General features: G+C 37.7%; 1 protein-coding gene across 1 annotated transcript; it reads left to right on the plus strand.

Moving 5' to 3' along the window:
- Window positions 1-1,033: 1,033 nt before the first annotated feature.
- Window positions 1,034-5,476, plus strand: si:dkey-4p15.5 (zona pellucida-like domain-containing protein 1). Its single transcript, XM_063017113.1, has 9 exons — window positions 1,034-1,136; window positions 1,410-1,636; window positions 2,033-2,217; window positions 2,310-2,382; window positions 2,479-2,576; window positions 2,692-2,772; window positions 3,150-3,321; window positions 4,509-4,608; window positions 5,317-5,476. The coding sequence occupies exons 1-9, from the start codon at window positions 1,034-1,036 to the stop codon at window positions 5,451-5,453; spliced, it is 1,176 nt and encodes a 391-aa protein (XP_062873183.1). The 3' UTR covers window positions 5,454-5,476.
- The last annotated feature ends 17,637 nt before the right edge of the window (window positions 5,477-23,113 follow it).

Below are 23,113 nucleotides of genomic sequence, written 5' to 3' on the forward strand. Positions count from 1 at the left end.
CTTCAAAAACAAATCAAAACATTTTTTTGTTATTGTATTTTACAAAATGTGATTAGTACTGTTGTCACTTTAACTGCAGTATAATAATCTCAGGACACTGAAAATAAATTTCAACGGGTAAAGATCATATTATATAAATATTAGCTTTGAACTAAGATGGTGTAGGACACTGCTTTAAAAGTTACTTTTAATATCTTTAGGTTAATAAAGACACTTTATGGTTAATAATTAGTAATACACATCAAAACATTCTAAATAAATAAATGATAATAAATCTGTTCTGGCTGGCCTGGGTCCTAAGAAGCTGCCAAGATTCTACTATGTGTTAAATTAAAGATGGTTTAAGAAGCATGAGATATCAGAAAAGATTAATGTTTCAGCTATGTACAACCTATAACAAACAGTGTAACAAAAATAACTCAAGATTTCTAAAAAAAATTCTAAAAAAGAAGCCCACGTGCCTGGTCAATATTCTGACTTAAGTCTAATTAAAACTCTACATATAAGTAAGTAAAAAGACCAGGGGAGATACTATTACATAAAATTTCCCCTCAGGTCCAGTGACAGATCAGTTAATCTTTGTTACTTTTCATCTGTGACTATAGACATACTAATAACCTATCATTATACTTGTGGTTATGTATAGTTTTTACTGGAAGCTTCCTTAAACCTGAGTATGATATAATGTTGCCTAAAATGTTTTTTTCCCCTCAGGCTGAATGGTCTCTGGATCAGAGAATAGCCCTAAAGGTTTCACATTGCTTTTGCTTTTGTTCATTTGCTTCTCACGCCCTTTTACTCAAAAACAGGGCTAATAAATAAGGTCACACAGTAAATGAGCCAGTCATAAAGGAAGACGAGGACCAACACCTCTCTAAGAAGGTAACATATTCAACATGAATGACACCCAGCAAAGATCTTATTGATTCCACTAGGGCAAACTGACAGCATATTACTGGAACAGACTATAATCATCACTCAGGTTCAGGTGGGTCAGCTGTTGGCTTGTCCAGTTTGCTGGGTTTTTAGGATAATGTGGTGGACACTGCTGGTGTGCGTAAATGTCCTGATTGTACATTGTGAGGATCGTACAGGCTTGGGTATATGCAGAGGTCACTCCACCTACAGAAAAGCAGGTATGTACTTTATTTTTACAGTTTGTTGAAAATCTGCTTTTCTTTCATTTATTTGATGCTTGTTAAAGTTATACTTATGTGCTGCTGAAATAGTCACATACCTAAGCTATGTTGTCTTTGCAACAGTAATTTGTACTGAATTACGGCTACTAGTAAAGTGGTGCAGGTCTAGAAAATAATTATGATTTTAGATGAAAAACTTTCTCACTTTAGTAGCTTTACAGACTTTGGATTTGGGCTCTTGTGTAATTCAAGATTTTCTGTCTCTTCCAGATGATTCGGATTTCAGCGTGACATGTGGAGCTGATAATATCTGTCTAAGCATTGTGCTTTGTTCGATCTACTATGAAGGCTTCAATGAATCTCTCATGGCCCTCAATGCTAAATTTAACATTCCAGTCTGTTATGGAGTTACAAACTTGGAAGCCAGCACCCCTATCCTGAAATTTAATTTCTCAATCTTTAGGGAAGAAATGTCACTGTGTGGAAGCTCTTTAGAGGTAAGAAGTAAAGATTGTTCCTCTCTGTATAAAAAATCTCATAGTAAAAGCTACGAAAACAATGAAAGAGGTTAAATTTTCTTCTAACAATAATGACACCTACGGCTTTACAGAGTCAGGTCAAATCTCAGGTTCTTGACAGTATGGATAGTGGCATGTTTTCACCTCTTTTCCAGACTTAGTCAATTATAACTGTATAGACACTCGACTGACCGATAGCACTGCTGAGATTTGAACCACAGATCTCAGCAGTAGTGGTCTAGGGTATTTTTGCCACTGTGCCACCCAAGCACCCACTTCCAGTACTTATATCCATTTTTAATTTACACTCAAAATGTCTTTATTATCTATATGGGTTATACTGTATACACCTGGTTAAACATTTTATTCGATTAGCTTTCAGACCAAGTGGACGCAGACCAGTACTCAAATACCTCTAAACTCCAATTTGTCAACATTTCTGGAAGCATCAACTCTTGGAAACCAAGTAATAATGTCACCCTACAGCGCGAACCTCTTGTTTATCAGTTCTCCTGCCTCTACCCATCGCAGTATTTGGTCAACAACACTGAAGTAAGCATGTGAGTACAGTTTAACTGCTGCAGGTCATGTACATTTTAAGTTTCCCAAACTCATCCTGCTGTTCTGTCAAAAACAAATTTTGTCTCAATAGGTTTGGTACAAGCCTCCCTGTCAGAAAAAACAAAGGAAGCTTCGTTAGTGCCCTCAACATAAATCTCTTCACTGTAAGAACTGGACTTTGTTTTTTGCCTTGATTGGCACAAATGATTACAACAGCACTAAGTAAATAATTGTTTTTTATTTTATTTTTTATTTTAAAGAATCGTCAATACACAACACCTCTTAAGATTCCACAGAATGGACTGAAACTGAAAACCCGAATTTATGTCCAGGTCAAAGCAGCACATCTTACTAACAGGTAATTTTAAGTTTAAGTTAATTGCTGTGTAACAATCACACGGTAGGTTATAGTTTGCAGATTGTTATGTGATTTTCTTCTAACTTCTTTTCTTTTTTTACCTCTTTGTTTCAAGGTTTAATGTGCTGCTCGATCGCTGCTACACAACAACGAGTCCTTATCCTACAAGCAAGATCTACTACGATCTTTTTGTTGGGTGAGTTCTTTTTATTGGGTCATCCCATGATGGCTAACTCCAGCATGATAATGCATTATATTACACACTTCAAAAAACATGACAATGGTTTCAGTGTACTTCAATAGCCTTTCCAGTCACCAGATCTGAATCCAGTAGCTTAAAAAATTTATTTTCTATAACTTCAATGTGTTCCTGAAAGCCTGAACATGATAGTTGAGAGGGTTATCTACATACTTTGTCATAAAGTGTATTGGTGGAAATATCTGAAAAAATGAATTTATGGAAATAGTTTAATTAAATCAAACATTTCTCATGTCAGTCACATTTTTAGAAAAGTCATCAGCATCATGGGGTCATTTTATAATTCACCTTGTAACAGATACTTTTTAATTCAGGTGCAAACGTGATGGGCAGACAGTCCTGTATTTAAACGGGGTGTCTCAAGAAGCCCGCTTCTCTTTCGAGGCCTTCCACTTTTTGGAGCACCAGAATTTGACCATCAGCACATACTACCTGCATTGTGTTACCCGACTCTGTGAGAACACCACCTGTATCTCTATGCTCCCGGTAATTATGAGAATGACCACATAGACACCAACCCTGAGGCTGTTTTGTACAGACCAGGATATGCACATCTGAGATTGTTTTACAGATAGCATTTACACAACTGGAACAGTAGTAGCTTAGTGGTTTGGGCTCTATAATATTTGCCAGAAGGTTGGTAATTCAAATCCCCATCAAGCACCTAATAAGTTATTTTAGGATGGTGTTAAATGCGTTCTCATGACAGAATTGACTCACATCAGTGTTCATACACTTTATCTTCAATTGTATTTATATAAAGCTTTGGACAATAGAGGTTTATATTAAAACCTGGTTGAAACTCTAAAGCCAGAGGAGACAGTGCTGAGAAAAAAACCCTCCCTAAAAGGAGGAAAGCTACTTACATTCACCAGTGAATTGATTATAAACAGTGATGATTGCTACAAAGCCAAAAAGGACCCTTCAGGACCCTGTTCTGCACTTCATACCTTTTTAGCCACAAGGTTTGTTTTGATCCACCTATCAGTCCAGGAAGACAAGTATCAGGGCTCCTCTTTGTACCATCGTCCAGGTGGTGGAATTAACTGTTGTCTCTTTCAACAGCTGATTCTCCTGCAGTTTTTAAAAGCTGCCTAAAGACCCACCAGGGTGTCCACATGTCAAAAATCTTGACTTGTATTTAATTGGTTTAAAGCCACCAAGAGGATGTCCACTACTTTACTGCGGAACGTTCGGTCCGAAAATGCTAGTTAATGACTAAGTTTGTTAACTAATGTATATAGTCCCGCTGGTGAATGTAAATACTGTTTTTTTCTCATCTTCTTCCAAAGTTAAATCTCCTTCTTCTGAGGCTAAACATTTGGTGGTACCACAGCTACATGAGAACCTTAAGGACATCATCATTCAACACTCAGTGGATAGTGTATCAGGAAATCTTTGAAACATCACCTAGTGTAATGACAGATAAACGACCTGTTATGTAATGCAAGAAGAATGAACTAACCGCATACATGTAATTGCACAAAAGATAAGCACTATACTAGTCTGCTCGTAACTGAACCACCTCAGGGTTAAGTATTGTTGTGCATGTTAATATGAAGTCTGATGTGTAGTATGAACCTACAATAGCTTGTACTTTTACAAGAGCAAGTGTTCTTCTAATAATTCTGTTATGTCTGTAACCTGATATTTTTTTTGTTTTGTTTTCTCAGAAGTGTATAAAGCCGGCGAAAATGGCACTCCAAACCAGCCAATATTCAGAAAATGTGGAAACTATTTCCTCAGGCCCAATCAAGACAAGACGTAACAGTGGTATGTTAATAATTGTTTATATTTGTTATTGTAATTGCTTTATATAGGAGGAACGAGGAAGTCAGCCCTATTCGGCCAATGTATGTGTCGTGTGTGTGGTGGGATTCGCATACAAGTGACCTGAATGATGTTAAAACAAGCCAGATCTTTGTGGCCAGACAACTGGGTTGGTATCTTAGAAACAGACAGCCATGGTGAGTACCCACTGACAGTGGTCTGGTAAGGGACTATCCAGGAACCACTGGTGTGTTTATTGAAGGCAGACTTATTGAGGGCAGAGGACATGAATGCTATGATGTCTGGTACAGACCAACAGAAGAGCTGGTGAAATGGTGAACATGCCACAAAACAGAGCTTTGTAGTCACAGGCCAGTCAAAGTGGCTATGCTACCTCCTGTTCACCAGTAAAAGCACAAACAACAATTAGACATAGAACAAGTACAACAATCAATCTTGTAACATACAGAAGTTGAAGGACCTGCTGGTTTCAGATACCACACTTCTACTACTACTACTACTACAACTCCTTCCTGTCTTGTTATGTCCATGCCTCAGTGGGTCAGAGCTGTTTTGACAATATGTTAGGAGGGTTGTCCTTTGTTTTTGGCTTATCAGTGTATACTTACATCTATACATACTATATTAATATAACTATATAAAATATTTAAATGACAAAATATCTTATTCTATCTTATATATTTTTTTCAGATGGCTTCTCACTTGCTGAATGTAGTAAATGTGTGGAAGGAGCTGCCATACTTTCATGTTTGTTGGGTTTCTGCTGTGCTGGACTGATAGTGCTCATTAAAATGTACATGCGTCACAGATGTGTTATTAGTAGGTGACCATCTCTGTTAAAGAATTGTTTTTGCAACTGTATATGATTAAACACCTTAATATTTACTTTTCAAGAAATACATTTCTTGAATTAAAGTATTTAAATTCTGTTTATACACTCACCAGCTTTATTTTGAAGCCCTTTGTATGTACACAATCTGTTGTTCTGTACTAGAATAGAATTAAAGCCCCATAGGAGAACCACAGAGCAAATATTACTTGGGTTTTGGACCATTCTCAGTACTGAATGAACACTAACATGGTGGTGTGTGTTACTGGTATTATTGCATCAAGTGCAGCAGGAGTCTGGGGTTTTAAAATACTGTTAAAATACACCTAATTTATTAAATACATTAGCCTTTTACCAGTGGACAATTTCATCAGTTATTGTATACCCCGAAAGTGCATCTTTATGGCAGGTGTAGCACATAAATTGGCTAATAAATGTACATACAAGTAAAGAACCCTTATAAAAAGCCAGCAAGTTCCCCTTTTTTTCTAACTATTGGGGTTTATGGGAGAGAGCAACATAAACAAATTATAATCTTCTGTCATACCACCTATTGATTTTAAAAAGGATGCATGTTTTGTTGAAATATGCACTGAAAGTTTATAAAAACAAAAACAAAAGTGTTTGAATACTTGTTTTCCTATACTATATAGTACTGCATTTAAAGCCTGATTATTTTAACATATTTTTTGATGTTGTCAGCACTCTCAAGGCCAAAACGTCTTCCACCCAGTTATTTGGTGAGTCCATCATTCTTTGCCATAAAGCTACCTCCTCCGCACATGAGTCCATCCAGTCCACCTTTACACCATAGCTCTGACCTATGAAGGAGACAGTGAAACAAAGTGGAGACAATTCCTAAGATCAGATGAAGTAACAACATGAGTCAGAAGATCTGCTGACATCTGGCCAAATGTATGCGGATACCCCCCACCCCAAGTTCAGGTGGTCAAATCAATTATATAAAATAAAGGACATCCCTCTAACTTTGTGGCCTTCCCCAAACTGTTCCCCTTGTGCAAAAAAGCAAGGCCCACAAAGATTTGATTTTGACGAATTTCTGTACCACAAAATACATACAGCATAAAATACATTTCTGTTAATAATTTTTACACAGCAGTTATCAAGGCATGAGGCTGATACACCTGAACTCAATAATTACTTTTGACCATATAGTGTATTTATACCTTTTCCTAGGCCGAGTCTGATCCCTCCTATCAGGTGATCACCCAGCCTGTCTCGGTCCCACACAGTAAGCTCCACACAAGCCTCCTTCAGGTCCTCAGCTCTGAAGCCGTCGTACACCATGGTGTGATTAAACACTGGGTTTGCTGTCCTCTTCAACACCCTTGTCTTCTGACGGCTCTTTTTGCTGGTGTCGGGGAGCACAAAACTATAGAGCAGAACACGCAAACATAAAGTGCACTTTTATAGACAGATATTAAACAGGATGAATAAATCAGATCGGTTATAATTTACATGGTAAATGGCTAGTAAGGGGTGTAAATAAAAACAGTTGTAATAAAATAACATCTATATTACAGCTACCAATGTAATAAACATTTTAATTAAAAATCTGTTGAAATTTAATATTACATTATAAATTGATACAAAGGATTTGTACACTGAATCCTTCTCTTTTTGCATAACCCAAGTGCATCTGATTCTCAGATCACAGATTCATGACCAGACATTCTCCTTTAAGACTTTGAGATAAAAAAATCTATGGTTTCAGTAATCATGAAAAATCACCCAGGCCCCAAACCAACATTTTGTCCCCACACCCTGTCTGACTATTGCTTCTTTAGACTTTAAGTATGATGTAGCTTTACACTTATTGTAAAAAGTTTAATGTTTTGGAGGTGACCAAGGTGTTTTTGGCAGTTGTGAGACAAACCTTTACATTACTATTGGTTAGCAGTAGTTATCACCTTGCAAAGTTATATTTTAAGTAACCAAGCTACGAGTAACCATGAGTTAATCACTTTTTTGCATAGGAAAAATTCATTTCTAATTTTCTTCTTTGATAAATAAAACGATCTTTAATAACTGTAGATTGTGTCTACTCAGGTTCTGTCTTTGTCAAAAATCCCATTTTCCCAAGTAATCATCAACAGAAAAACACAATTTAAGCAGTCAATGTTTAAAAACATTACCATTTCACATATGGGTCGACAGTTGTACCTCGGAGCAGGGGGAGATTATTGCAGTCTTTAACCCAGATGTGCACTTCCCCTGAGCCGAGATCCTTGGTTGGTATATCTGAGAGACAAAAAGGAAAAAGCCCTTTACATCTACCTGCCAGTTTAATAGAAACACAATGCTAGATATGTGCCACACAATTAGACCATGTTAGAGCTTCAGAGCTACTAATGCATGTTTAGAGATTAAGTGAGAGGAGTGAATTGTTATATTATGTAGAAAACCATTGACTCTTACAGTGGGAAATCTGAGGTAAGAACCGTATGGCCAGTCTCATCTCGCCTCTGATATCTGCAGGCTGGATGCTCTTTGTGACCTGAATAAAGATGTTAAAGTTAAGACAAAAGAATTTACATCTTCATCCCCATGCACAGATAATCATGTGATCATTGATGCCCTACTTTCAAGGTTAAGGATTTACATCATTCACATTCGCAAGAAATGGGAACTCTATATTAATACCTATGGTTTTAAATTAGAATGTCCATCAAGCTCATGCTCATGTGTCCACATACTTTTGGCCTCATAGTATAGGTACACAAAAAAGCTGCACACATACAGCTGCAAGAACAATTTTATGAACCTTTATCTACATTTATGAACCTTAATATCTACATTATTGTACAGTATAGCATGTGATGAAACATAGATTGGCACTGCTGTGCTGCTTCTGGGCTCGAAATACTGAACGATCTAAAAAAGATCAAAGTATCTGGTATGATTTTTTTATCAGTGTCATAAAAACACCTTAACTCTGAATCAAACAACACACAGATAACTGTAACTCTTGTGTTCCTTGAACACATTAAGTAATCATTCACAGTTCAGGATGAAAGATGTGGAAGAACCTGAGGGTTAACAAATTCTTTATAAGCCAGCTGTTTATAATCAAACAGATAAGACAGGTTTTGTGGATTGTAAATGTTAATGCCCTGCCATATAAAAGATCCACATAAATTCTTAGTCTGCTCTATTTAAGAAGGATCTGTTTTCTCCCATGGTAGAATGTTTTGTACATTCAATTGTCTAGTTTTTATCTAATTATTATTTATATTGAACTAACTTTCTTACAACTGTATGAAAAGGTAAACAATCCTAACAAGTGTAATAACATACCCTTGGTTTCAGGGACAGGTTGTTAATCTTGGTGTTTTCAAAGTCCCAAGTGGAAAGGTCAACCTCTGTCTCACCCAGGAAGCTGTTGCGTCCAAATGTGTCATTGTGCCAGACGGAGAGGTTAAGAGTCTGGGTTTTTAGGTTCTCCATTGGAACTCTATACTACATGAGTAAAAACAAAACAATTATGGTGCATTTTATGTATGCATTGCACGTATAACTCATTTAAAATTTGAGAATTTCCTTACCCTAAGGATCTCATTGTACATTGGGTTCAAGGTCTTCTTTTTCACTGAAGTTTTTCTTTTTCCCAAACTGGCTGAGTCAGGCATTAGGTAACTTTTAACATACCTGCAACAGTAGCAAGTTAGTACACACAGCTAAATGAATTACTTTATACAACATCAACATCACTGGAACAACATCACTGGACACAATGCAGTAACACATCACATATGGGTGCCAATCCATTGTGGGGCCTCAGCCATTCCCCCTTAGACACAGCCAATTGTGTCTGTATGTAGACACCTGACTAGCCGACAGGGGGATCCCAGACGTAATGGGATAGTGTAATTTCCTGCTGCACCACCCGAGCGCTCTTTATGAAAGCATGTTTAACAAGGTGTTCCTTTATTTAGATTCCCTTGGTAAATATCAAGTTTCATTTTATAATCTGAGATTATTCAGTGTAATGAATATGGTATGATAATCAAATCATTATTTGTTTAAAACCCATTTTTATGTACAAAATGTATGTATAAGTATAAACATATGTTAAAAAAATAAGAAGCTTTCAGACGCCACAAATTGCTAACATTACTAGCTTGAGGCAAAGCCATTGTTGGCAATTACAGCTTTGAGACGTTTACTGTAATAAATAAAAAGCTTTTTCCAGCACTGTGGATCAATTCCTGGTGGCATATTGTCTTTAATAACCCAATGTTACGAGGGTCCCTTTAATGGACCTAAAACTTTAAAACCCTTATTATTATGATTTAGGAGATTGGCTGAGCCATGAAAGCACCTTTTAGAGATTTAGTTTCTTGGCAGATGTGATTGAATTCTCCTCTATAAAGACATTATGTGAGTAAATTAGAAGTAGGTGGTAAAGAAAGTTCTTGGGTACGTACGGGTCAGATCGATTCCTTTTGGCATCAACTGCGGCTAGATTTTTGCACTGAACCACAAAGATGTGGAACTCCCTCAACTTCTGTACATAGTTGAGCGAGAACTGGATGATTCCTTGAACTTTGACACTTTGAAAGTCTCCACTGGAAACACTCGTTACACTTCCACTAACCTGTGGGTCTCAGAGATACATGCTGAGTCAGTGAGAGGCGAAAATATGCCGAGAGTTGCAAAGCATCGTGATGACTGTGACAATAATTAAAGAAACATGAACTTACAGACGAGGCCATGCCCGAATTACTGCTAAGGTTAGTGTGACTACTGCTGTTTCTCCAGCTCACGCCACTATGGGAACTGTCACTTCCCCCTTCCTCATCCTACGTAACAGAAAACATGTTTTCACAAACAGAGCTTTCGAAAATAATTAAAAACAAGAAAAAATCAAAAACCGAAATCTATTATTAACAAAAGTATTCAGACCCTATGTGATAAAATATACATAGAATCGTACCTCCTGATCCAGAAAAGAAGGAACTGATTTGCTGAGTTTCTTCATGCGCTCCCGATCTAAGAAGGATGAAGGTGGCGATGGTGTGCTGGAAACTATGAAGCACATTTAATTTACTCATTGGGGGTTCCAGGGCACTTTAAGTCTTATTTAGGAGTAGAAACCACAAATTTGCTTACTCTCATAGCACTCGGGCCAGGATTCATCTGCTTGGTTGATTTTTCTAGGTTGCCCTAGGAAAGATTGAACCAAATCAAGAAACATTAAAAATAGAGCACAGTGCTGGACAATGAGACTTTTCACCCAGAACACAGACAAAAAGGTATACAATTACAAAAAGTGTAGACATGTCTAGTACTGTGAAGAGCTGAATGTAGGTAAAGATTGATGAGCAGACTACAGAAGTTGTGTTGTAAACCTTTGGCAATTGCAGTAGCATTTAAAGGCTTATCATGATTATGCTATTAAATAATTCCCACATGACTCAAGTCTTGTCTCTGCCGCAGTGAGTGAGAAGAATGCTCACTTGGTATTGCAGTGATGTCTTCAAGGCTTTTATGGTACGCTGTTTTAGTAGAAGCTCGTTCTAGTGCGACCTGAACAGGGTTCTCCAGAGTGGCTGCTGCACAAGAATCAGAACAGAGAATTAAGAAGTACTGAGTAGATAAAATTGAAGTCAAAAGTCTACATACACTTTTAGGAGACATACACTATACGGTTTAAATACCTAAACACCGGGCCAGAAACTTGTTGGGCATCCCAATTTAAAACCATGGGCATTTACTCACTCTTACTCACTCACTTTCTTTACCGCTTATCCAATTAGGGTCGCAGGGGGGTGCTGGAGCCTATCCTAGCTTTTCAATGGGCGCAAGGCACACAGTAACACCCTGGACGGGGCGCCAGTCCATCGCAGGGCAGACAGACATACGCACACACATACACACACCCATTCACCTATAGGGCAATTCAGTGTCTCCAGTTAACCTGACTGCATGTTTTTGGACTGTGGGAGGAAATCTGAGCTCCTGGAGGAAACCCACACAGACACGGGAAGAACATGCAAACTCCACACAGAAAGGACCTGGACCGCCCCGCCTGAGGATCGATCCCAGGACCTTCTTGCTGTGAGGCAACAGTGCTACCCACCGAGCCACCATGCCGCCCACCATGGGCATTTACGTATATGGAATTGACCCACCCTGCCTTTGCAGCTATAACAGCTATTAACTCTTCTTTAAAGGTTTCCGCATGATCAACGTTCCAATTCATCTAAAGATCAGAATCGACGTTCCAATTCATCCCAAGTTCACAACAAATGCTCCAATTTAAGGTGTTTAATGGGCTTAAGGTTTGGGCACAAGTTCCTCCACAGAAAACTATTTGGGCATAATCTTATTATGTGTACATCGCTCAACTCTGAATACATTCATCAAATGTCAACTAATTATCATATCATGCAATAAATATATAGCAGATATTGGCTTTTAAAAAATGTATGTAGAAAAGGTTAGCTTTACAAGCACAGTGTTTATAAAAAGTAGCCACTGCCAAGTAACAAATAAAAACAGCATTGAAAAAACATAAATGTCTTACTGTCTGGACTCGCCCGAGACTGGGACCAGATGCTTTCCGGGATGGAGCTTTCATAGTCCACATCTTCTGTATTAGGTGCACTGAGTTGTGGTCCCAGGCTCCCTCCCCAGGTGCTTGGGGAGTCTAGGGGAGAACTGACTTTCCCAGGAGAACACCTCAGACTACCTGTCTCTTCAGATGATGTAAATGGGGTGCAGACAAATTCAGTCTGTTCATCTGTGTCTTGTGGTGAAACATACTTGTCTGTTTTTTCTGTGATTCCCAGGTAATGCTGGTAATCTCGAGGAACAAAAGACCTGGCGAGAGGTTGGGAAATCGAGTCCTCGGAAGTGTGCGAAGGACTTTTCTGCCTATTCTTGTTTATTTCTGGAGACTTGGTGGTTTTTCTCGATGATGATGTGCTACTTTCTTTTGTCTTTTCAGCCTGTGGGAAACTTGTATCAGGAACTTTATCGAGTTGCACGTGTACATCTGAAGCTTCATCTTCATTATTTATGTTTATTGCAAACATGCTTCTGGCACGTCGAAGAGAAAGGTCTCTTTCTACTCCTTTTATGCTTCTTCTAGTCTTCTGGTGTGATTCTTTATTTGGCATCCCAGGAGAATTAGGAGGCACTGAATCCTTTGAGTCTGAGCTTTTTTGTGACAGCGTGAAAGGGGATGATTTTAGAAGATCAGGTTCTTCTGGATTATAAGAGATAAATTTGGTACCAGACTCAGTGTTTGTGGGAACAGTTCTCTCTGTATTTAAGGGTTTAGTACTTTCACTGTTACTGTCATTTTCAACCCCCTTAAAATTGATCTTGTCCAACTGATTTTGGTTCAAATTCTGGTTTATGTAAGGCTTTGAATCCTCGGATGATTGCTTCAGAAACTGTTTGTAGTTATTATCTTTGGCATGTTTATCTTCCTGACTCAGTGGTCTTTGGATCTTGCTTTTAAAGGCAGGGGTGGGCTTGTTGGAAGACCCTGCCCAAAAGTCAAGGAGGGACTTAAACTGTGAACTATTCATGCTTTCTGTTGTGACTTTATTTTGTAGTGGAAGAACAGTAAAATTTGGATACCCTCTTTCATCTTCTTCTAACTCTGTGCCAATGGAACTAAGATCATACTCTGATTTAGTAAACCTTTTACTCAGATTTGAAGATTTAGTCCCATTTGCTGCTGCTGGTTTCACGTATATCCTTGGTTGACATTTCTCTTGTTCCCAGAATGATTTGAGGTCTTTAATCCTCTCTGTCATGTTGTCCTGCTGCTGGTCGGTCTGCTTTGGTAAGGGAACTGAGTTTAACTGGGTTTGCACGTCAGACTTTAATGGGGATTTAATTTGCGACTCTTTTTCTTTAGTCTTTGTTCCTTCTTTCAACTCAGGTGGTGCAGGGCTCGTCTGTGCTCCATTAATATTGTCAACACTCACATTTTCTTTAATAATTTCTCTCTGGCTTTCTTCCACAGATTTATTATCTTGTAAAGATAAAGATGATTTACGTTGAAAAATCTTGCTAACATCTGTGTCTGAGGTAGGGTTTTGAGACGGCATATCTTTTATTTCATTGGTTCCACTCCAAAGTGGTTGTGTATCTTCAACTTTATCATCTTTTAAAATGGTTTGCTTCTTTAAATCAGGTAGATTAAATGAACCAGTGGACACTTTGGAAGGTTCTTCTTGATTATCTATCACTTTTATTTCAACATTGTTTTGGTTGAGAGATTCTTCTGTTTCAGAATTTACGTTTGTTCTGCTGACTAGTATCCTCGGTGCCTCAGTGGTGCCTTTCTCCCAGAATGATCTCAAATTAGCAAGTTTTGGTGGCTTTCTCCCTTCGTTGCTCATTTTCTTTTTCATTTCCTGCTTATAGATCTTGTTATCTGTACTTTCTACCATGTCTGAATTCCTAGTGCTTTCGTTTTTGCTAGCCTTCTCTGGCACTTGGTCTTTTGGACTTGCATTCTGTGGATGAACAGACTCGACAGTAGAAAATCCCACATCAGACAGCGCTTCCACGTTCAATGACTTAGACGGACTTGGCGATTCCTCAACATATTGAGATTCCATAAACGGATCTTGCTCATTCACACTCAGATCTGTTTCTAATTCTGAATCATTTAAGAATGAATCAGTAGCAGTTTTTCCATCCCTTTGTTTTGGGATTATCAAGTAAACATTGTTCTCTGGTTTGGGCTTCGGATTTATTTCCTCCTCAAAGTCAAGATCTTCAATGTTGGTATCATTTTCATTATCTTTGTCATCCTCATAGTCCAGGAAATCACTGCTGTCTGTGCTCTTGCTAAACCACTCTAGAACCTTAGCAATAGATTCTCCTTTTTCAGGGGATTTGGAACACTGAGAATCTACTATGACCGGCTGTTTGGAGTCCTCTGCTTTCATAATGGCCTGTTCAGTTGTCTTTTTATCAAAAGTAAGTGGACTGGGAAGAGGTTTTTGGGAAGAGTTTTCTTTGTTGTTGGCTTTGTAACCAAGCCGTGCTGTAAGAATATAATAGAATATTAAATAACACAAGTGGATAACAATTTTTGTTCATGTCTGTGTCCTAGAACACTGACAAATAGACCACAGCTTGTGTGTGAGTACATAATGGGCTATTATTTGGAGAGAGTGTCATACAGTGTGTCCAGGTGTTGATTGTGTTAAATCAATTTGAATAAAAAAGATTAAGTATTTTGAATGCAGAATAAAATAAAGAGTTTTTGTTATAATGTTGTTTATAAAGACAACAATTTATAGATAAATAAACAAATATAACAAATGTATTAAAAATATAATCTCTCTTCACTGCCGCCACCGCTGTTCGAAGAGGGTTGAGGCTGTCATGTGCCCCCTCCAATATGCCAATTGTGAGAAGCCACGCATTGCCATCCATGTATAGAATTAATGTATGGCTTTCTCTTTGCATAATAGAGTTTTAGTTTGTATTTATTGATTAGCAAACTGTGTTGACAATATTTTTTCAAAATACTCCAGAATGTGTGGCTATAGTTACCACAGCAGCATAATGGTTTCTCATGCAATACAGTCTTAAGGCTCAAATGTAATGCACATCCAAGACAGACTGAGATTCTCTGGATATCTTTATTATTTTTACTCTATTATGCATGGTAGATGGTAAAAGAACGTCTCTAGACACTTCTTATGCATCGAGAAATGTTCTTTTTTAATTCTAACAAATGTTAGCAGAAAGGTGTAGCAATGACCCATCTTTGCTTGCAAAGACTGAGCCTCAATTTACACCCAATCATGATTCCCTTACTTGTTACCAAAACACCTGCTTATTGTGGAATGTTTCAAATGGTGTAAGTTTTCACTCTTATTTTGCCCCATCCCAGCTTTTATAAATGTCTTGTAAAATGTTAACGTGTTTTTAAATATTATACTTAATTTTATTATTATGTTCATCCATATATTATATCCATATATTAATGATAACAATAGACAGAAAATAATTAGACATACCAGTAGAGGTTTGAGGATGGTCTTCTTGCTTTGTTTTGTTTTCATTTTCCTTCAGATATCCTGAAGTGTCCAATTTCTTTGGTGGAATTTGTTGCTTTGGCGTCTCACTTAATGGTTTGTCCAACAGAGCTTCAAATGGTGAGCTGGCCCTTATTCTGGGAATTGACTGAAGCTCTTTTGTTGTTTTATTAAAGATCTTTTGGTCCTCTGTCTTAGCAGATGTTGAAGAATTTAGGCTACTGTCATTTTCAGACTGCAGTACGCCTGTGGTTTTGTGCTGATAATTTTTGGACTTTAGACTCAATCGCGGCTGAATTGCTGGCTTCTCTAGTTCTGTCTGTTCAAGATATTTCACTGGCAATGGCAATCGTGATTTTGGCAAGGTAGACTTTGGTGGTGAGGTAGACATCAGTAGTTCTCGATCTTTTAAACTGTCCGATGACTCCTCTGTCTTTTTGTTGGATATCGTATTCTCTTCTAGAAATTGCTCTGGGCTGGTGTTGGTGGGAACCGTGTTAAGCTGTTTCAGAGGTTGAGGCAGTTGGCTTTTGATTTTGAAGTCACTGGAGCTGCCACTAGAACTGTGTTTGAGTATTCCTCTTGGTGGAGGGGACCTGATACCTGAGTTTGTAGACATGCCTGGGTTGGATACAGTAGATCTACTTTCTGAGCTTGCAGATACACTTGGCGTGGACTCAGGAGACCTGGTGCTGGAGTCTGTGGACATGCTTTGGGTAGATGCAGAACTGGTGCTCTCTCCAACTGAGTCCTGCAGATTGTAGAGTTTGGTTCTTCTTTTTGGCACAGGCTTTGGATGAAGAGCAGTTTCCTGTAGAGTGTCAAAGACTTTAGTCTTTGTATCAGTATCTGCAGCCTCAGACATGTTTAAGGATGGAAGCCTGCCTGCTGGAGGAGTCAATAAGTAAATATTAGTAAACTAAGCACCTAAAGAAAAAAATTCTTTATAGAATTTATCGAACCGTGGATCTATAAATTCATCTTTATAGCTACATGTATTCACTGTGCTGCACCCACCCTCCCTCAGGCACCACCAATTGGTTTTATTGGATGCTCGGCCTGGTCAAGTCAAATTTATTTGTATAGAAATTACATTTTAATTCTTTTCCCAACAGTTCTTTGACTTTTTCCTGCACTTTGACTTTTTCCTGCACTAATTAGATCATTAATAAGTCGACAAGTCTGTATGTTTCACTTATTAAACAATATTGTGTTTAACCTCTGGCTGGTTCTGAGACGTCATCGGTGAAATCCAGGTCTACATCCATCGGTAGAGCATTAAATGGATTGTGTCTGGGCTAAAACAAAGAGAACAAAAATCATGCTTAATAAACAAGCTAGATTTATATAAACACTACATTAAAAAAGAAATGACAAAAAAAACAGATTATTTAAATCCCATACCCTGGACTGTGAGCGTATGCTCCAATTCAGTTGATCCTGCTGAGCCTTTGATAGTCCCCTGTCATGTAATGATAAAATACACTTACATGTAGCTCAATATTCTGATAATAAGTTAATATACCAACCAACAAAACAAACAGCACCCAAATCCATCCATCCAAAAGATGGAAATCAGATGGTGCTAATTCTGGACTATACGCTCTCCCAGTCTCTCCTCACACCCTCACTGTTTCCAACCAAAATATAAAAGTGCAGAAACTTTTTGAAGATCCCTCGTACTTATTGTTTAAATAGTTTTACTCTCACTACTATAAAAGAAATGTACTCTTAGAACATGTGCATGTTTAAATTAGTCAATTCTATTTGTGTGCAAGAGGAAGCAGTTACACTCTGATGAAGAAATGTGAAGTACATGGAAATTACGCTTCTCCGAGTCTACAAAAGATAGAGCAGAGCAATAAAAGTTTGAGGTTTGTATGTTTTGTATGAAATGCATTCTGCAGGCGAGAGCAGGGTGGAACTGTGCAAGCAAGAGTTAGAACAAATAAAGCCAGTGAAGTCGGGAGGAGGCTGGTCAGGAACTTCAGCTTATTAAACTCTGACAGAACTCACGAGTTTCTCATCACAGCTACCACGTCAGTGCAGAGTTCTGACATCAAGTACATAACCAGTTTAATTTTGTCTGATGTTATGTAATCCTAGGGTGCTCGGGTGGCATAGCGGTAAAATGCTCTAGCCCACTACAGCGATTGGTCGGGCATCTGTACAGACATGATTAGCTATGTCTGAAGGGGGTGGCCAAACATGTGCACTTGTCAGAGTGCTCTCAGTACCGGTCCCACGCTCAGATAAAAATAAGGAAAATTGCGTCAGGTAGAGCATCTGATGTAAAAACTGAGCCAGTTCAGGCATGTGGACCAGAAGGACCATAAATACAGGAGCAGTGAAAAAAGAGCTGAGCTGTTATTATATACTTCCAGTGCATATACCCACTTCAATTGTACACACATATTGTTTTTTCACTTTGCACTTATAAATATGAACAAAAACTGTGTGTAGTAATAAGCATAACTAAATATATGTTTATTTCGAATGGTTTTTAGGCCCGGAGATTGGTTAGGCCATGCAAGCACTTTCACTTTGTTGATTTGGTTTATGTTTGGTGTCATTGTCTTATTTATATTCGAGTATATAAGACACGTATCTATACTGTAAGTATACTAATTAAGATTAAATAACTTTATGCAGTTTATGTTGGTTTTTTCAGCAAATTCAAATATTTTTGCCTGTAAACATATTAAAATGCAAAAATGAAATATCATTACACTCACTGAAGTGGCGTTTTATTTATTTATAATAATAAAACAATGTCTTCAGACCAAGGTCTACTGAGACCGTGCTAAGCAAACACCTCTGTTGACTCTTGTTTGAGTCATTAGGCACGTCGGATCATAAGATATCCACACCTTAAAAAAACACATAGTGTTTTGAACACGGTGGACAAAGTGGGAGAGGAGGAAACTGCTCAAACAGCAATTTTCAACACAGCACAAGGGATTCTGGCAAATCCACAGAGTAATAATAATAATAATAATCCTCCAGCTTGACTGAAGTACATTAACATTCGCATGATCTCCACTAATCTCTGCAGAAATGTTTAAACCTGTATTGATTACAACAGTATATCCCTAATGCAGTTTTACACAAAGTCGGATAAGTTACAAAGACAGGATACTGATCAAATATTGTGGAAACACTGTGGATCACCTGTCCGTCAGACTGTCTGATGTCTCTGGTTTCGGTGGCATATCAGTGATACTTTTAATGGATCGCTCTTTCCGTAACTGAGTCAAAGACTCTAAAACAGAAACAGGAGATATAATTAAAATACTGTATCTTTTGAATCAAATTTTTTTATATATAATGTTATTAATGTGTATATAATGTTATTAAACTTACCCACTGTCATGGGTTTCTTCTGATTTATGGACGCCATGATGAGGTCAGAGCCGTGAATTCTGTCCTGGTGTCTCTGAGACTTCATTTCATAAAACCACTCTCCCGTGATATGCTTCAGTTTACCCTCCTCAGGATCATGTAAATGCCTAATGTACAAAATAGCGTTAAAAGGTAAAAGAAAATGGTTTAAATATTATAACCAGATCTGGGACCTGGTGGTTCTGAGAGTGCAACAGCAGCAGCACAAGGTGGAACTGGTGGGAAGATGGCAGAGATGAGGATGCTAAGATTCTTGTTGGGATTGATGAGTATTATGATTGACGGGGCAGGTAGGATGTTTTGAAGACAATGTTAAAAGGAAGAGACTGAGATGGTTTGAGCATGTACAGAGGAGGGATGAGAGTTCTATCGAGTTTATGCCATGCTTTTAAACCGTTTGCTAGTAACAACATGAAAAACTGACTTTTGAGCCACAACGCATGTTTTAACTGTGCATGAATTTCAACCCCATGAGTTCAAGCCCATTAAAGTTGCTGTCAACTCTGGACATTGTAGAACTATATGAGCAGTTAGTCAGCCTATTGTTTATCCCATAGTAATAGCCTTTATGTCCTCTATGAATCTATGAATCCATCACTGAGTCTTGATGGCCCAACAACCTGACAGCGGTTTGTGGCTTGTCCCTCCTCTGACCACTGTCATCACATCTGCCTATGAGCACCCCATTCAGTCATCTCACCATAACGATTTGACCCTAATCAAAGTCACTCGGGTCTTTATGCTGCCCACATCTGCTGCATTTAACACGTGGACTAGGAATAACTACCATCAGCCATCACTACCTTCAAAACATATTATATTTGTTACAAAATAGATATTATCAGGCCCATTTTTGGAAGATGGTCCTAATGTTTTAGCTGATCAGGGTATACTGTACACTTCAGAATCCTTGTAAAATATCTCTTTTTAATAGAGATATTAAAAAGGTTGGAACACTCACAAATGGTTAATGGAAGCACTGTGAGTGAGCAGTAAATCTAAACTATTTGATGAAAATCATGCAGCAGGTATTTGCCAATGGATCACATTTAGTTCCAAGGAAAAAAACTATGCTGATCATGTGAAGGGCAGGACAATTATTTCACAAGGGTAGACTTAATCCTGTTATACACGGTTGAACAGAGCAAGGGAATCACCCAGTTGTGGCCAGTTTCTGCATTCTTTCTTTAAAGTTCATGTACCGCCTGTTCATTACGCTTCACTGTTCATAGTAGCAAGATAAAGAAAGCATTTATGTCGGGCACCTACTGGCATGTATTTGAATGTTTTTCATGCAAAGCTGAAGCCAACTGTAATGTAATTATCTGACCAACCCTGCAGGAGCCGGTGAGTGATAAGAGGAACTGGTCTGCTGGAGTTGTATTTTTTTTGTACTACCCAGGAAAACATTTTCCAACTGCATTACACAATACAGTTAAACATACTGTATGTAGTCACCTAAACATAGGCTTGTTCCAAAATCTTGGGTATTAATATGGAGTAGACCTCCACTCCACTGTCTCTATTTTTCTGGGAAGGTTTTTCACAAGATTAATTAGTGTAACTGTGTGAATAAGTGCTGTATGTATCCCTTTAAAGAATAGGGTCAGAAAAATGTGGACACCTCTCAGCCACACTCCTTGCTAACTGGTTTAAAACAATACAAAAAAACAGTTTGAGGAAGGCCCTTATCTGCTGCAGTTATCTGCAACTGTTAGCAGTTGTGTGTTTATAATTGGATGGAGTGTCCATAAATATTAGGCCATATACTGTAGTGTTGGTTCAATATCAGTAGATCTTAAGAGAACTTACTTGACCCGCTCCACTTCTGCCTTCTTCAGCTCTGCATCTCTCTTTAACACCTCCATAATCACCCCATGCTCTTCCTCAGTCAGGTAGCTTAGGTCTATCATGATGATCTGTTCAGTTCTTTTTCAGTTCAGTACTGTGTCTGCTAAAGAGACATTCCAAATGTTCTTCAGGTTATTTGAAGTCTTTTAATCTAGGAAACAGTAAAAAGCTGAATTTCAAGTGTAAATAAACAGATAAAGTTTGTCTGCAGCTGATTCACCTCACCTAGTAATGGCTCCAATAATCTTCATAACATCTACTATAAAGCCTCAGCAGCCACTCTGTACCTGCAAAACAACAAAACTACATTAGATACCAATGCAGCACAGTACTAAATCCCCCTGAAATTAATTATTGCAGTGTTATAATGCATAATAAAACAAATATTATGTAAAACTGTCCAATATACTGATACTAATAGGATACCCTCCATCCCTGTGCTCTTAGAACAGCAATGAATAAATGATAAAAAAAAAGGGTGCATTCGTAAACCTTGGCATTATGCAGCCAAGCTTGGCATTTGTGCAGGCCCGGATAAATTGGAGGGTTGCTCAGGAAGGGCAGCTGGTGTAAAATCAAATATGTCGATAGATGTTTACATGATTGCTTTACATAACTACAACACATTGCTGTGAATCTCCTGTTCTAACACTTCTCAAAGGTGCTCTAATGCAAGGCCGTAGCCATGAATGGAACACTTTGGGGGATCTAAAACATTCCTGCCATATCAACAACTGATAGGCACACCAATTAATCCTTTATGCAAAGCTAGTGGAATATGTTTATGTATAAGTTTACATTAGTATAATGGGGGGTATATATATTATTTATACAATATATTGTGATTACGCCTTGCTCTAATGGATAAAAACTGTTCTAAGAGCTGGAGAGGTAAAGTATTAGTAAAGTAAAGTATTGCCAGAGGTCAGTGTTCAAACCAAACTTTTGTCAGAGAAAAATGTTATTCCAAAAATAATTGGAATCTTAAGACTGTTATGACAAACATGTGTCTTACAGAAATATGCAAACATTTGACCTTGATTGTGGATTGGATAAATCTAATTTTGTTTATTGAATCGTTAGTCAATCATGGTGAAATGTGATTTTCTTTTTACATCTGTGAAGTCACCAGAGTGCATTAAGAACAGATCAAATCATGTGAGAGTTGGGAATTAGAAGAACATGCCTATATAGTTTAGTTTAAAAGAGAACATCATGAATGAAGAAAGAAATAGAGCTTACTGTGCCCCACACCACAGACACACAGACTCAGATCTCTCTGGATCTTTCCACAGTATTATAAACAGTAGATGGTGATTACATTTTTTGAACTAACTGGCAAGTGTCTAATTTGTAAAGACTGGTGCTTTGGTGGATCCTCCTTATTTCAAACCATGATACCCTCAGCTGTTACCAATTTACCTGCTTATTGTGGAAGGCTGTAACTTTAATATTTGATGAGCTTTTCACTATTATTTTGCCTTTGTTTATTATATACACTTTATAGCCAAAACTATGTGGACAAATCTCACAGTTATTACACTCAGGTGTTTTAGATGTTTGAGGATGGCATTTTCTGCTTCAGTTTGACTGTGTGTGACTTTTCAATAATTATCTCTCCCATTAATCTCAAAGGGGGAAAAATTAAAATATCACAACAATCTCAGTTACAGTTGGGTGAAATACGCACTTTTATTATTTGTTAGTCAATTAAAAAGATTCCAAAGATTAATTGTCTAACAAAATGTTTACCACAACATTCATTATAATAATGCAAATTCAATTCAGGTTCAGGTTATCAGATTTAGCAAATATTCCACGAACCCTAATCATGCATCACCATCTCTTCCACATAAAAATGAGAAAGAATAGCAGGTTTGTTGATTTTCTAAATGTAAATAAGTTAATACATTCTGTGCAAGAAATAAATGTCTACACATTTTAATTAACATTTACTGTTTTTAGCTTAATTCACCTCAGGACCACTGGATGGAACAAATGTGGCAAAAGTATTTGCACATTAGTTATAAGATGTTTTATAGCATGTTAAATTCTGCAATTAACTAAAAAGTGCACTTAAAAATTCGCAAATAAATAAATAAATACATAAAATAAAAGAAATATTTAGCCTATTCTATTTTAAATTGTGCTTATTACTTTTTACATTGAAAAGCAAATGGTGTACACTTTTTGTCTAGTTTTAACAGTTTACAACATATTTCTAACACACTATCTATACCACGGTCAAGTCAAACCTCTATCAGTAAGCACTTATCTGTATAAAAGTATCGGTCATATGTCGGTATAAACAGTATCATCGTATCATCCAGCCCTGACAGACTCGATACATTCTGTGTACAAAGCG

Source organism: Trichomycterus rosablanca, chromosome 20, assembly GCF_030014385.1.
Source record: "Trichomycterus rosablanca isolate fTriRos1 chromosome 20, fTriRos1.hap1, whole genome shotgun sequence".
In the NCBI taxonomy this organism is placed as follows: domain Eukaryota; kingdom Metazoa; phylum Chordata; class Actinopteri; order Siluriformes; family Trichomycteridae; genus Trichomycterus; species Trichomycterus rosablanca.

Excerpts from the sequence above, each read along its gene's own strand:
- si:dkey-4p15.5 (XM_063017113.1), top strand. The coding sequence starts at position 1,034 with ATGTGGTGGACACTGCTGGTGTGCGTAAATGTCCTGATTGTACATTGT. Across the intron at positions 2,577-2,691 it reads GCAGCACATCTTACTAACAG|GTTTAATGTGCTGCTCGATC; the intron begins GTAATTTTAAGT and ends CTTTGTTTCAAG. Across the intron at positions 4,609-5,316 it reads CAAGACAAGACGTAACAGTG|ATGGCTTCTCACTTGCTGAA; the intron begins GTATGTTAATAA and ends TATTTTTTTCAG.